General features: G+C 35.0%; 1 protein-coding gene across 1 annotated transcript; it reads left to right on the plus strand.

Moving 5' to 3' along the window:
* Positions 1–7,752: 7,752 nt before the first annotated feature.
* LOC132296578 (loganic acid O-methyltransferase-like) lies at positions 7,753–15,902 on the plus strand. The gene is made up of 3 exons (XM_059794764.1): positions 7,753–7,824; positions 14,583–15,242; positions 15,527–15,902. The coding sequence occupies exons 1-3, from the start codon at positions 7,753–7,755 to the stop codon at positions 15,863–15,865; spliced, it is 1,071 nt and encodes a 356-aa protein (XP_059650747.1). The 3' UTR covers positions 15,866–15,902.
* Positions 15,903–16,170: the final 268 nt, after the last annotated feature.

The following is a 16,170-nucleotide window of genomic DNA, read 5'->3' on the forward strand; positions in this document are numbered from 1 at the left end:
AAGTCGAACCACTGGGACTGCTAGTTTAAGGCAACTTAGGTGTCTAGAATCATCTTTAGAATGATGAAGGGGTAATGAGGATTTGTTGGTTTGTCACTTAAGCTATGAATTAAGAAATGCATAAAACAGTAAATTGCAAGGAGTTTAGAAAGAAGAAATCTAGATAGAGAGGTCTAGGGAAGTGAATCCACTCCTACCCTTTACAAATGCTAAATAAATGATTGATTTGGGGAATTAATGTACATACATGACCATGATACATAGCAACACATAGTTACTACAATATCTTCAAGAAATTCATTTAATCACAAGGTAAGAATAACCTATCAAAACTTCACATGCTTGAGCTACCTAGACTATGGTGTAACCTTAGACATGCTTGCTAAGCTAGAGATTATCAAACCCTTAATTAAATGGTGAAAGCACATGGAATCAAGATGCAAGATTAACCCATCAAAAGAAAGTCTTAAGCTATGGATTAACAAGTTTCTCAAAAACCATGCCATTAGAACCATTCCATAATCTTGTTTCCATTGTCACTATGAAAATACTAGCTATACAACCATGGGAATAAATAATCTAAGACAAGAACATTTGATTCAACATGATCATTTATAATTAAAAACATTCATCACAAATTGTAATATACTCTAGATTATGGATCTTGGCCATACATACATTTCATTCCCCAAAATAAATCAAAAATTAAACATGCTTACAAAGAAGGGTTTTATCACCTCCCAAGATGGAGGTTTAGTTACCCATTAATGCTACAAGGAATGAAGAGGAAGAAGAGGATCCCTCCATTTCTGCACCCTTGCTCCAAGAACACTTCTTTTCCCACCCCAGATCTCAAAAAATGTTAGATAGATCATATGAGATCACCTTCCCCCCTTTATCTATCCAAAACCTACTCCCCATACTCACCATCTCGAGCTCCTCCCTCTGCATGAAGCTAGACCACACAAAAGAAGGATAAGGGGACCAAAAAGCTAAAAATCAAGGGTAGTTGAACTACCTACTGCAGTTCCGCGGGCGCCCACGAGGCGCTGGCGGGCGCCCGCGGGGGCTTGGCTTCGTGAGGGCTGCATTAGTGTGTTTGGTGGGCGCCCGCGATGACACGGCGAGCGCCCGCGGTGGCTCGAGGGGGCTTCTGCGGGAGCTAAGCAAGGGCCAGTGAAAGCTGGCAGAGAGAAGAGGGGCACGGCGGGCGCCCGCGGGAGCTTGCCAATGCAGCTTTGACCAGGCTTCTTGCAAGTCTCATCAAACCGGATCGTGGTCATGCTTCCATCTCAGAAGCACAATGAACACTAAGCCATGGCTTCACAAAAACTGCAACATAAGAGGTTCGGTCCAAAAGATGACTCCCCGACACGACGCACGTGTTTCAACACAAATGATGTTAAAACCGCTTCTTTGATCATTCTCAGGAAAAATACCTGAAATCAGGAAGAAATACATAACTGAATTAAAATTGTACATTATCCTCTAATAATGGACTTAACTAATGCAAGAAAGGGCGCTTGAATATGTAAAATTCGGCGCTTATCATGCCCCTAGGTATTTTGATGGATCTGTTGGCTAATTGAAGCACCACCGAGGTTGGCTTCAATTCATTTAACCCTAGTTAGACATACATGGAGTAGGGAATCAAATTAACACTCGCTCCTAAGTCAAGAAGAGCCCTACGAACTTTATGGTTTCTAATCACAAATAAGATGGTCGGAGTACCGGGATCTTTGAACTTAGGTGGAATGCTATGTTGAATGATGGAACTCACTTACTCTATGAGGAACACTTTTTTAAGACCTTGTTCCTTATTCTTTCTCTTTTGTGTGCAAAGATCTTTCAAGAATTTTGCATAAGGCGGAATTTACCGAAGAGGGGAAGATTTATGTTGACTTATTTAAACACCTCCATCATGTCATGAATTTTTCCTTCTTGTCTCCCAAAAGGTGAAATCTCTTTCAAGGCAAAAGGAAATAGAGCTTTTGGCTCATAGGATTTTACAACTTGAGAAGATAATGAAGAAGGTTGGAAGTTCCTAATTGGAACATTTTCCTCCAAGGAAGTAGGAATAGGATTGGAAACGGGACGGGTGCTAACTTTGGGTTGCACCGGTTCACTATCTTCACTTGGTTTTTCAACCCTATTGTCAATTTGCTTGCTACTTCTCAAAGTAGCAATGACTTGCACTTGTTCTTGGGAAGGACACCCCAATGTAGAGTTTGCTTCCACAAAGTATTGGGCTTTTGGGTTCCTTTCGGGTTGGCTAGGTAATTTACGAATTTCTCTTACATTCCATGCAATAGCTATCATCCTGATTTGGGATTCAAGCTTTGATATCGATTGAGATTGAGAATATAACAAATTAGTGTTCATTTCCAAACTACCCAAAGCCACCAAAACCTTATCTTCAAATGTAGAATTGCTAGAAAGTGTATTAGGGTGATGAAAACCATTTTGAGATTCATAGACTTCAGGATTCGAAAAGTGGTTCATTCTTTGATGATAAAAAGAAGATGAAACAAATCTTTGAGAACTTTCATTTCTTTTATGAGGAGGAACATATCGATTTTGAAAATTTTTAGCTTGAAAAGGACTTGAATTTTCATTCCACATCGGGATATAAACATTTGAATAAGGGTGAGCAAATGTAGCATTGACTTGTTCAAAGTGTTCATTAATCACATGTCCATGGGAACAATTAGAAGTATAATGTAAAACACTAGAACAAGTCATGCATTACTCACAAGAATGATAGGAGTGATGAAAAGGAGATGATTTGATAACCGATTTTTGACTCAATAAGAATTGATCAAGTTTTTGAGAAAGAGTTTTGACATCGGCTATAATCTCCATTGGACTTTTAATTTGACACACTTTCAAAAAAAATTTCTTTTCACTAGAATCATGACCCAACCGAGAAGTGTGATATTTTTACAAAAAGGTGTCAAACATCATCTTCATGCTTTCCAAAATATGAACCTCCGCATGATGTGTCAACTATGTCCTTATGAGTGTCGGATAAGTTTTCATAGAAATATTGAACCACTTGCCATTTTGGAATGCCATGGTGTAGACATTTCCTTAGCAATTCATTCAATCTTTCCCAAGCCTCATGCAAAAGTTCTCCTTCCCCGTGAGAAAATTCTCTAATGGTGGTTCTCATTGAATTGGTCAAACTTACGGGGTAAGTTTTTTTCAAAAATTCATTTTGCATTTGTATCCAAGAAGTTATTGATTTTGCCCCTAAGTTATTGAACCAATGTTTCGCCTTATTTTTAAAAGTGAAGGGAAAAAAGAGTAACCTAAGGACTTCCTCCGAGACATTCATGTATTTCACGGTGAAGCATATCTCGAGAAATTCATTAAGATGTTTATAAGGTTCCTCATCATTTAAGCCATAGAAAAATGGACATATTTAAATAGTCTCGGGCTTAATTTCATATTGATCGGCCCCAAAATTTGGAAGCATGATACAAGTCGGTGCGTGGTATTCATGGAAATTGTAATGATCACAAAGAATCATTGGAGGAATTGGAGCTTGAACTCTGAGAGGAAATTGGTTGTGAGGAGGATGTTCCATGAAATGCGGGTCTAAGTAACCGAGATTACCCTCTAGATTTTCCATTAAAATGCGTAAGATGAAGGGTAGGGAAAGGACCGCACAACACTTCAAGCAACACACCAACAAAAACAATAAAATCAAGCACTTCTCCTTCGCAATAAATCAATCAACAATCCTCCACATACAATGATCCCATACCCCAATGTTTTGAACAATATACAAGAAAAATTAAATTGCCTCCACGCGGGCTCACAATCTAGCAAAGAAAATAAAAAATTTGCCTCCACGCAGGCCGACAATTTAACTAGAGAAAGAGTTTAAAAAAGCTCACAAAGGGTCCTTAAGCAACTTCAATTTATTTTTCAAATTTTTTTTTCTTTGCCTTGTTTTCTTTTCAATTTTTTTATTTTTGAGCTTTTTATGCTCTTGCTTAGCTTTGTTTGGCTTGCTTGCTTCTTTTGCTTCTCAATTTCCCTTTACTTCACCCTCTTGGCACAATTCACCTAGCCAATCAAGAACAAACACAATAAGTAACCAAAATAAAATAAAAATAAAGACAAGATCAAAAGAGTACTAATTCCTAATTAATTTCCAAAATATGACGGTGCCAATCCCTGGCAATGGCGCCAAAACTTGGTGTGTCCTCGTACCGAGCTGCAATGAAGTGTGTAGTGTGGCCAAGTTTAAATTTAGAAATTGCCACTGCCACTTCTAACTAAAAATATAGCTATAGTGAGTAGGGATCGTCCCAAGGGAAATGAGGTATATTTGTGCTTGGAAATTAATGTCGGATTAGTAGGTCAAGTGATCAAAGATGGTTGGGGATTGATTAAGTAAACTAAAATGCAATTAAAAACAATGTGAGTAAATAGCAATCTAGAAAATAGGAAAAAGATATAGGAGAGAGGTCTTGGGGCTTAGAGTCACCACTAAGCTTCATTTCACCGGACACTAGCAATTATACATTAATGGGGAAATTTAAATTGTAACTTGTGTGTGTGTGTGACACTAATTAAAGCTAAGCATGGATGGCAAATAAGTATAGGTTGTCTAGCCAATTTTAATAAATAGCACAACCTATCAAATGAGACCAATATTTATTCAATAAAATCACAATTAATGCACACACAAATATCTAGAGACATACACTTTTTGCATTCACAAGTATGGAACATCAAACAATAAGAATGGGTTGTCCACCTACCTAAGAAATTAAAGCAATTACACTACAACTAGGCTAGAGGCATGAAAATTAAACTAATCAATTAAAGGTGTAGTACAATCCATCAAAAAACAAGTGTGAACCGTCAAATAAATCACAAGAGTGTTCAATTAAGCACCATGTCTTGACCACCACTAGATTAACATCATTAACACACATAGACATGCATCAATTTCATTAAATCTAGAGATAAAAATATGAACATTAATTCTAGCATACATAGACATATGAATAGAACCAAATGATTAATTGAAAGCATTAATCCATACAAATCAACTAGAAAATTACAAGATCTATATTTATTCATGGTCAAAACATCTATTACAACTAAAATCCCCAAAAATATACAAAAGCTAGGCTTGAGAAGCAAGCCTAGGGACTATCTCTAGCCCCAAGAGAAGGATTTAGCCACTCATTGTAGTGGTCATGGAACCCTCAAGGGCTAGCTTGGAGGTTGACATCATCATCTTCATCCTTACTTTCTTTCCAAAACCCTAGTTCTAGAGAGAGGAATATATATATATATATATATATATATATATATATATATATATATATATGTATATTTATATTTGGTAATATCTCTATGATGATATGATACAATATGGTTCAATAAATCAATTACATACTCCTTTGAGTAAGGACCAAGTTAGAATTACAGCCTATGATTAGAGGAAATTCACAGCTACACAAGTTAGGTAGAAATCGGCGCACTCGGGAATTAGGCAGCTCACTGCCGGCAGCACTTTCGATCGATCGATCGATCCAACACTTAACCTTGATCAATCGAAGCTAACATGGCATCAAAATATCTTCCAAGCCTTATCCAATTGGCTGAGCTGACACCGCCTCATCTCGATCGATTTTAGACCTCTTCGATCGATCGGGAATTCCCTTCAATTGATCGAAGCTCCTCTGGTGCATTTTCTTTGCTTCTTTCCAATTTTGCTCCTTAGCTCTAAAATTGAGCTAAATGGCTCATGTTAGCCTATTTGAGCTTTATTAACCTGAAATAGGCAAAAACACAAATAAATATCTAAGACATGAAAGTAAGATAGATGAATGGACTAAAATACCTTAGTTTATGTGCTAAAATGCGTCACATTTGAACACTTACCAGCCGGTTTGCATTTTAAGGCACCATGGCTAGGTTTGTTGCAAATCTGACAAACAATAGTTGGACTATTTGGCGGAGCATCATTAGTTGAATTAAAATTGGAATGATTGGCATAAGAATTGCCACGCCCTCAATTATGTCTAAAAAAAAAAATTTGTGGTAACCTAAAATATATATATCCTCATAAAGTAATTTTAGAAGTTAGAAATTTAAGATTAATTAAAAAAAACTTTACTAAGCTTAAATTTCTTTCATTTGAAATTGTTTTTATTTTATTTATTTTTTATTACCCAACTCATTTAAAAGTATATTTTAAATAAAAGTGTTTTGGAGTGGTTCAACAGCTTGTAGGGGTGTTTAAAAAATTCGGTAAATTGAAAAACCACACCGGACCATACTGAATTGGACGGTTTGGGCTAGTTGTATAGCGGTTTGGTCCAATTCTGGGTCCAAAATTATGGAACCATAATTTTTCGGTCCGGTCCTGATTTAGGGTCGTGCTGGACCGGACCAGCTCGAACCGAACTGTTACTTTATTGTATAATATATAGATATATATATATATAATAACGGTATTCTAAACCTAAATCAAGTAAAGTTTTCACGTGCCCCCTTTCTTTCTTTTGTTGTTTAAATTCCTTAAATTTCTTTTTAAAAAAAAATCAATTTTCTTTCTTTCAAATATATCTCAATTTTCTTTCCTTTTAAATAATCTCAATTTTTTTTTCTTTTTTTTTTTTTTGCATATTATATCAATGTTAGTTGAATTTATTTTTTAATACTTTGCCCCCTCTAAATTAAAGTAAAATAAAAAGAAAATCAATTGAAACCGATGAACTGAACTGAACCAAACCGGTTTTTCGTGATTTGGTTTGATTTGGTTCCATAGGCATTATGGTTTAGTCTGGTTTCAAAAACAATAGAACTGTTATAAATAGTTTGGTCTTAAAATACTCCTAATCCGGTCCAAATTGGACCGTGTGCACCCCTATTCAACAGTAATTTAAAAGGAACTCTTATAACACATTTGACTAATAAAATAAGCACAACATACCAAAGATGATAAGCTAATATGCTATGGTCTCTGTAGAGAGTTTGAGTTATGGTAAGAGCAACAATATTGTGGATGAGTGCCCATTATTATTATTATTGTTATTATTATTGACAAAAACTACACAAACACACTTACTTTACCTTTTTATAAATTTGAACCCTAAATCTTGTACTTTAGGAGGTTAAAAAATATGGCTACAAGAGCTTGGTAACAACAATTAAATAATAAGAAATGGTACAATCTTCAACGTTTCAACTATTTATCTACTATTTTTTAATCAATTAATTATATTTATTTTATCAGTGCAACAATTAAATTAAATAATGAGAAATCATTCAATCTTCAACCTTTTTTTTTTTTTTTAAAGGTGGAATGTTCAATCTTTCACATTACACAAAGAATTAATAGAATCGTGATTTGATAATTTAATAATTAGAAATGGTGCAATCTTCAACAAATTTTATTTTTTTATTATTAATTTTCATTTCAAGTCACACGAAGAAATAAAAAAATCTTGATTCAACAAGTCAATAGTAAGAAATGGTACAATGTTCAACATTTTTGTGTTTTTATAGGTAAACAATCTTCAAAGTTTTACATCGCCTGAATAAGAGTTTCACAATTAAATAGTGAGAAATGATACCATCTTCAACGTTTCACGTCACAAGAACCCGCCAAAGCAGACTCTATATAAAATAAAGCAAAGGGCTCCAAAGAGCAAACCATACTGTATATAAAATAAAGCGAAGGGCCCTGAAATTGTGAGAGAGAACAGCAAGGAAGCAGCAATGGAGCCAGAAGTATATCCGATGAATGGGGGAGATGATTCTTACAGCTACACCAAGAACTCTAACTATCAGGTAGCTCAGATGTTTTACATATGAATATATATATATATATATATATATATATGTATTTGTGTATTGTGTGTATAATTTGCGTCTGAGTATGTGGTTGATTTGTATTACAAAGAAATTTCATCACAGTTCACAACGAAGTTAACAAAGAGTGAGCAAAGATTAATTAATCAGAAATTAATTATAAAGCTGAACAATTTTATGAATCATTACCTATATAATGAGTTACAAAGATGTCCCTCAAGAGTCTGAGGTGAATTAGTAACATTTTCATTGTATGATTTTCTAAGTTGAGTATTCTTATTGGAAATACAATTTTAACATATCTCAGCCTAGTAAAGTTCAAATTAGGGAGTCTGATTTGGAAATTTTGTGACTTTGAATAAGAAAATTGTCACCAAGCCCTAACTTACAAAAACACCGAAACACATAGAGAGAGAGAGAGAGAGAGAGAGAGAGATTCAGACATTTTTAGCAACTCGTGTAGTTTGTTTTTAGTCTCCATATGATGATAACCAAATTTCACACTTCTACAAACATTTGGAAATCGACAATTCTAATTAAATATTATTCTTCCTTCATCCAAAGTAAGGAATGAAAATTAGACACAAAGAAAAATAATTCAGTCAGTCAATGTATTTGCACATACATACATAATTGTCTTATAAATATTCAAAGGCAGATCTAGGAATTGTCAATTGAATGAACTAATATTTGGGTAGGCTAATACTAACAATAATTTTTTTTTGGGTTGGGCTAAAATTGGCTATAGTAATAGAATTCTTTTTTTTTTTTGGGTGGACTTGAGCCCGACAAAGCCCACCCTGGATCCGCCCATCGGATACAATAATATCACGAAGAAGCGAGCGAAGAAACATTGACATAGGACATGAACACCATACGAAACACATACACCGATACGTCAAATTCTAAAAAAAATAGGACATGGACATGGCGTGGACATAGCTAATATAAATATAAATAAAATTTTATTTAAATATTTATAAGACAATTATAGAACATTAATTAATTTATAATTTATATAATAAAGTTACATGAGGTAGAAGATAAAACTATTCGAATATAAAAAATAATATCTTATATTATATACGATATTATTCTCTTATCTTGTCATTATATTTATGTTTTGTTCATTACATATCGTTGAATTTCAATTTCTTGAACAAAAATAAGTTGAACACTTTGATGTATGTTCATAATGTTGTTTTTAAGATTGTTATGTGTTTGTTTAATATAAGACATGTAGTGTAGAATGTGTTGGTCGAGTATTCAGAATGTATCGACCAAGTGTCGGAGATGCGTCAATTAAGTGTCCAATAAGTGTTGGCAATTGTTCAAAATAATAAAAATTATTTTCAAGTTACGGGCACAACCATGAAGTGTTGAATACGTGTCTGACCATGAAGTGTTGGTGCCGACAAGTGTAACATGTTGCTTTAGCCAAATTTTTGCATAAAGTAAATTTACATAATTGAAAGCTAAATTAACTAATCACAAGGCAAAAATAAATGCAAGTACAGTAGAGTTTGGGAGACAACAGAATTTTATCGAGAAATCTAGTTGGAGAAATCATCCAACAAATCCGAAAAAACTCGGAGACCATCAAACGGTCTCTAGCAAAATGATCCATTATGTTTGAAGAAAAATACAATAGATTTTGACTTAGGCTCAGACCCTCTCGCTCTACCAAGAACCATTGCTGACCGCCTTCAGCTTTGTAACTCCCTCGTTCAACAATATCTCTACCTCAGGCTTACTCCATTGATTCTATTGAACAACACTCCGCAAATGATTTGACCCCTTCAAAGTGTAATCGCTCCCTCCTTTTCTTCAAATAAGAATTTGACAAAGACAAATAGAAGCTCTGCTTTTTCTGAATGGTATTAATGGATCTTCAATGATTCGGACTATGATAAGATAGAGAAAAATATCCTAAATCACTCGTGTATAGTATGTGTGGTAGAGCTCTCAATTATGGAAAATAAACATTCAGTAAATTCTCACAAATCGGCTCTCTAAAAATTACAGAAATTATACTCAAAAGCCTTAGAAAAACCTAGGTGAGAAAAGGTGTTTATATAATTTTTTGAACACCTAAAATAACTTCGAAAACAAGTTCATTTCGTGCATAATTGTCTCACAAAAATCTGATAAAAAGGTAACCTAATTGGAGTAGGAAAACAATTTCGAATTTGGTTCCAGGGTAGCGCAACCGATTTCGCTGTGGCAATGTGTAATTCTTTAAAAGTAAATTTCGAAAATCAATCATCACAACCAGGTGCGTTAAGCGCAACCTGTTCCATTTTAGCAGTGCACTTTTTTAAAACTATATTTTGAAAATCCTTTTAAGTGCCTAACCCTAAAGCTCACCAAAGATGAAAATAAAATGTCCTCACACAATTATCTTGTCTAATATGTGTTCTCATTGAACCAGAGTATGCTAACACTATCCTCAACACTATCCTCAATGCTTTAGTTTTGCTTTCGAATTCAAGACTTGAAAATTAAACTTAAAAATACAACTCGACTGGACTTGTTTTGATAACAAATATTGCCAATTACAAAGTTTTATTTCACAGCGGTAAACAGATCATCAAAACTAACATCCTACTTGAAAGTTATGGATACTAACAAACAAATCATAGCCTAAAACAGACATTCGTTGCTCTTGCAAAATTGCCCTCAACCTGGCAAACTTGCCATGTTTTCCGAATTATGATATGATTGCTTATCAATAACCGTTCGATTTATACACTGAATTCATATACTAAACATTCTTGTATCAGAGCTAATACAGTATATACAGCATATATGTTCTATATGACATACATGCAAATTTAAGACTAGCATGTTATATTCACATTCTAAAAGTATTCTCACACCCTATGTAATTTGTTTTATAAGAAAATGGCTTAACTATTCAAAAGTGAAGTATGAAAGTGAATGATTCTCAATTACCGGGCAGGGTAGGTTTTATTTTATTTTATTTTATTTTATTTTTTTAAAATAACAAAATCAAGTCAGTGTTTATTTTTGTGGAATGAGAGTATCATTTTTTATTTTGAAAGTATATAAATTCCAACAAAAAACAAAACTAATATTTGTTATGCAAGTTGGTTTGCTCGTAAATTGAGAACTTACAATGTACAATTGCTATCAACATGCCAAAGGTTTAGCAGTATCAGGTTCCCACTTTTCAAAGAGAGGTCAAGAGTTTGAGCCTCGAGGAGATATGTGTGTGTAAATACCAACTAAGAAACAAAAAAAAAAATGTAAAATTGGTCAACCCAATCAAATGATGGCTGCTATATCAGTCTGGTTTGTAGCTTAGGTCAGGTCAGTTGCAGATGAACCTGGCAATAAGATTTCTTTGTATATTTGTCCTTTAACATACTAACTGCGCAAAATATTTGGCTCTTTGTTGTGTTAAAGCCTATGTAAAATAGAATTGGGTAGTATAGGCATGGGGTAGTATTGGGTAGTATAGGCATGGACCGTATCAAGGGGATGTGACTAGGTATTCAAATTTTTAGGGGTAATCTGAAAGTTTGGGAGTTCTTTAACAGGGTCAATTTGTAAAAGTACGAAAGATTAGGGTTCTTTTGGAAGTTTGTCCTGTTCCATATTATTCATTTTAAAATTTTTTATTTTTTATTTTTTATTTTAATATAGAGAAGTTGTTTGGTCACTTCACTCATTTTTTAAGGAATAATGTGACAAAGATCCTAGCATGAAAGATATACGTGTTAATGTAGTTTGCTAGGTGCACATTTTAGCATAGATGTTGGACATGTATCATGTTGATGCCAAAAATCTACACGCTCCGGAGTCTGTGACAATTCCTGCAAGACAAGAGAAGTGATGACCGTCGTGGTGCCGGTCGGGTGCACTCCGATGGTCAAGTTAGTACTCGACGATTAAATATCCGATAAGGATTCAATATGAAATTTATGGCGTACCTTTTTAGGTTGACTGATCCTTTCTTTTATAGAAACATTAATGGTAGTAGTTTTTCAAGCGAGATTCTCCCTAATCCAAGATGATATCGTTCCCTTCTTATAGGAATGGTAACTCTAGTTACATATGGTATTATGATTCCATGGAGATTTTGGGTAAGATATATCCCTTACCCTTATCTTATTTCTCTTTTGACTTTGAGCTGCCTATTATTTTTATCCTTATCAGTTGCCCCCCATTCTTGTGGTTGCCTGTCAAGTATCGAGAATGTCAAAAGTGTTTTTTTGAGTGACGTCTCTTTGGCATAAATCAATCTCTTTTTTAGGTTAACCCTTGTTGGGCAACATTTTTTGGTTGATCTCTTAAGATTTGTTCAAACTTCATGAGTTGAGGGAGTAGGCTTTCTTTAAGCTGAATGAGCTTACCTTTTAAAAAAAAAAAGTATATTTATGAGCTTTACTCAGCTCGTCGTCCTTTAAAAAGGAAAATATATTTTACGAGCTTCACTCAGCTCGCCCTTTAAAAAGGGAAATATATTTTACAAGTTGATTTCAACCCCTTTTAATACGAAGGACAATAATTACGAGCTTTATTCAGCTCGGACCCTTATAGTACGGGGCACTTTTATATCAATCCCTTATAATACGGGGATGGTAATTACGAGTTTCATTCAACTCGCCTTTTAAAAAGAAAAATATATTTTACAAGCTTCACTCAGCTCGCCCTTTAAAAAGGGAAGTATATTTTACAAGTTGATTTCGACCCCTTTTAATACGGAGGACAACAATTACGAGCTTCATTCAGTTCGAGCCCTTATAGTACGGGGCGCTTTTATATGAATCCCTTATAATACGGGGAATGGCAATTACGAGTTTCATGAACTTATCCTTTTAATGTGGGAGGTTCATCCTCATGAATAATTGATTTTCCAGAGTTTCGTGAGCTCGTATCTTTAATAAGAAAGGTTAACTTTCTGCCCCCATTCCCAAGCTTGCCTCTCGCGTACAAGGAACACTAATGTTCTCTTTCTATTTGCAAAGTTAGCAAAGCAAAAATAAAAGAACAGATGTCCAGTTTGAACGGATAATATATATACATATTTATATATATCAGAATAGGTACAATTAAGACAAAAACTTATCATTGAGCATCATAGGACCAAAATCATCAATGGAGCTAACGATTGTTCTCTAGAATAAGAACCTTTTTTATTTTATTTTATTTTTTTTTTAAACCCTGTGAACAGTACCCATGGGTACTATTCCCGCAGGTACTATTCATGTGAATAGTACTTACAAAATAATTTTTCTACACCCTGTGAACAGTACCCGCGGGTACTATTCATGTGAATAGTACTCACAAAATAAATTTTTTTTTTCTACACCCTGTGAACAGTACCCACAAATTTTTTATTTTATTTATTTTTTTATTTTTTGTGAACAATACCCTCAAAGCGTAGTATTTTATCGGAGGGTCTCCAGGTGAACTACATGATTATGTAGGTGAACAATATTTTGCAGACAATTGGAAACACATAAAAAATCGTTTCTCTTTAAATCATGTGAGGAAGTGTACACATATATTTTGATATACGCGTAATGCATGAAACTTACCCGGTTAACAGCGATGATGAAACAACTGCTAGCGGTCGGGCGGGACTTTCTAGCAATTTTACCGGATTGAGCAACTGTACCCTTACTTTTGGCCATGCAATCCATGAACTGTTCTCTTTCTTTTAGAGAAAGCCAGATTGTAAAGGGACTGAATTACTTTTAAGTTTTGTCATAGATTTCCCTTGTACGAACCATAATTTGTTGGGACTAATATACGTTCCCACAGACGACGCCAACTGTTGATGCCAAAAATCTACACGCTCCGGAGTCTGTGACAATTCCTGCAAGACAAGAGAAGTGATGACCGGCGTGGTGCCGGTCGGGTGCACTCCGACGGTCAAGTTAGTACTCGACGATTAAATATCCGATAAGGATTCAATATGAAATTTATGGCGTACCTTTTTAGGTTGACTGATCCTTTCTTTTATAGAAACATTAATGGTAGTAGTTTTTCAAGCGAGATTCTCCCTAATCCAAGATGATATCGTTCCCTTCTTATAGGAATGGTAACTCTGGTTACATATGGTATTATGATTCCATAGAGATTTTGGGTAAGATATATCCCTTACCCTTATCTTATTTCTCTTTTGGCTTTGAGCTGCCTATTATTTTTATCCTTATCATATCATATGCTCATACTTCAAATATTTTGTGCCTAACACAAGTACTTCACCCATGTATAAGTATGGGTGTAACTTAATTAGTTTAAAGCTAATTGACATGGATTTAGCCTCATTTCAGGCTTATTTATTCGAATATTAACAAATGAGGAACCGTTTTTGTGCTCTATTTTTCTATATGAACGTGCTTTGTCATGGTAATTAATCCAAACTGCATTTCTTGACATTACTAGCATATTTCGGAAAACAGATCTCTCCCTCTCTCTTTTATTTTATGTTTTTTTTTCTTCATTTAGCTTTATTAGCTTAGAACCTCTTTCACTTATTCATTCATCACATACATACCTCTACCTTATTCCATTAGTTCATTTGTACCATATATGAGCTATAGTAATTCCTTTTCAGTAAAGAGATTAATTGTCGTGAAATACAAGTCTTTTCAACTTTCTTTCTCAGTTGAATTGAGTTTTTAACTATGCAAACATAGACTGGACTTGTTTATGAAGTAGCGATTATGATAATGGCAGCGATGACTGACCTATTTTTACAGAGAGAAGCTTCAAATGTCGCGAGTGAAATGATAAATGAAGCCATTGCAAAGAATTTTGACGTAAAAGGCCTCACATCTACTTCAAACACATTGCGCCTAGCAGATTTGGGATGTTCAGTTGGGCCAAACACCTTCATTGCCATGCAAAATGTACTTCAAGCCATGGAAAAAAAATACCATTCTCAAGGCCTGAGTACTAAAATGCCGGAATTCCAAGTGTTCTTCAGTGACCATGCTTCCAATGATTTCAATACTCTTTTCAGCTCTCTCCCTCCCGAAAGGCAATACTTTGCTGCAGGGGTTCCAGGTTCTTTCTATGGCCGGTTATTCCCCAAGAGCTCTCTCCATTTTGTGTACTCTTCTTGTGCACTCGAATGGCTCTCAAAGGTTCCTGAAGATTTACTGGACAGAAACTCTCGCGCATATAATAAGGGAAGAATTCACTACGCAAGTGCCTCAGAGGAAGTTTTTAATGCTTACACATCTCAATTTGAAAAGGACATGGGGATCTTTCTTGATGCTAGGGCCAAAGAGACTGTCGTTAGAGGGATGATGGTACTTATCATACCCGGTCTCGAAGATGATATCCATTATTCTCAGCTCTTACCAGGTCTGACACTTGATATTCTTGGGTCCTGCCTCGTGGATATGGTTAATGCGGTAAGCCAATGGTCCACTGTTCAAGTTAAAGCCAGAATAAAGAAAGCAAAGAAATATAGCTTGAATTCATAAATCAACAGAAACTCAATTTTTTTTTTTTCAATTTTAAGCTGGAGAAGTTGGTTACATCTATTACTTGTTGCACTAATTCGGCTGAAAAATCATATTGTGTATTGCATCATGAATCTTTTCACTTCCGAGAACGCATGTTGCATTTGACTACACTTGCATCAAATTGTTTTTTTTCTTTTGCATAAGCCCAGTGAAGCAATCATTTATTGCAGGGATTACTTGATCAAGCCGAAGTGGATTCGTTCAACTTGCCTATGTATTTTCCATCCCCCAAAGAGATGGCACGGCTGGTAGACAGAAACGGGTGTTTCAGTATTGAGAGAATGGAGATGATGAGGCCACGGTCAAAGACGGACGTTCCACTTGATCCACAGACTCTAGTAATGCACCTAAGAGCCGGCCAGGAAGGGGTTTACACCAAACATTTTGGGCGAGAAATTGTTGACAAAATGTTTGAAAGGGCTTTCCGAAAAAGTGCAGAGTTTTCCCCCCTTCTGGACTTAAGCAGCACAATGAAATCCCAACTGTTTCTTGTTTTGAAGCGCAAGTAATGCAAGTTGTAGATGTTCTTGGCCTCCATGATCATCAGGGTAACTTACTATAGTGCTGTCTTTCACTTCTTTTATTTATTTATTATTTTCCTTGTGAGAACTGATATTATGTTTTAAGAAATAATTTATTGTTATCCTTTCGAATATCCTCCGCTGCGCAAATCTGGTATTTAAATCTCACCGGTATCATGGGATTGGTACGGGGGTCATCCAATGAGAAGACATTTTGTAATTTATTGTTATCCTGAAGGTGGCTTGAACTTGATAAATCCTGAAATGGATCCTGAATAAAGCACAATTATTAT

The sequence above is a fragment of the Cornus florida genome, unplaced genomic scaffold (genome assembly GCF_030987335.1).
Source record: "Cornus florida cultivar Cherokee Brave unplaced genomic scaffold, ASM3098733v1 CherokeeBrave_3.0.0_Hap2_Chr02, whole genome shotgun sequence".
In the NCBI taxonomy this organism is placed as follows: Eukaryota; Viridiplantae; Streptophyta; class Magnoliopsida; order Cornales; family Cornaceae; genus Cornus; species Cornus florida.

What these genes read in the sequence shown, in the direction of transcription:
- LOC132296578 (XM_059794764.1), top strand. Translation starts at nt 7,753, where the DNA reads ATGGAGCCAGAAGTATATCCGATGAATGGGGGAGATGATTCTTACAGC. An exon ending in CCAAGAACTCTAACTATCAG is followed by an intron (nt 7,825 to 14,582) that starts GTAGCTCAGATG and finishes CTATTTTTACAG; the next exon opens with AGAGAAGCTTCAAATGTCGC. An exon ending in TCGTGGATATGGTTAATGCG is followed by an intron (nt 15,243 to 15,526) that starts GTAAGCCAATGG and finishes CATTTATTGCAG; the next exon opens with GGATTACTTGATCAAGCCGA.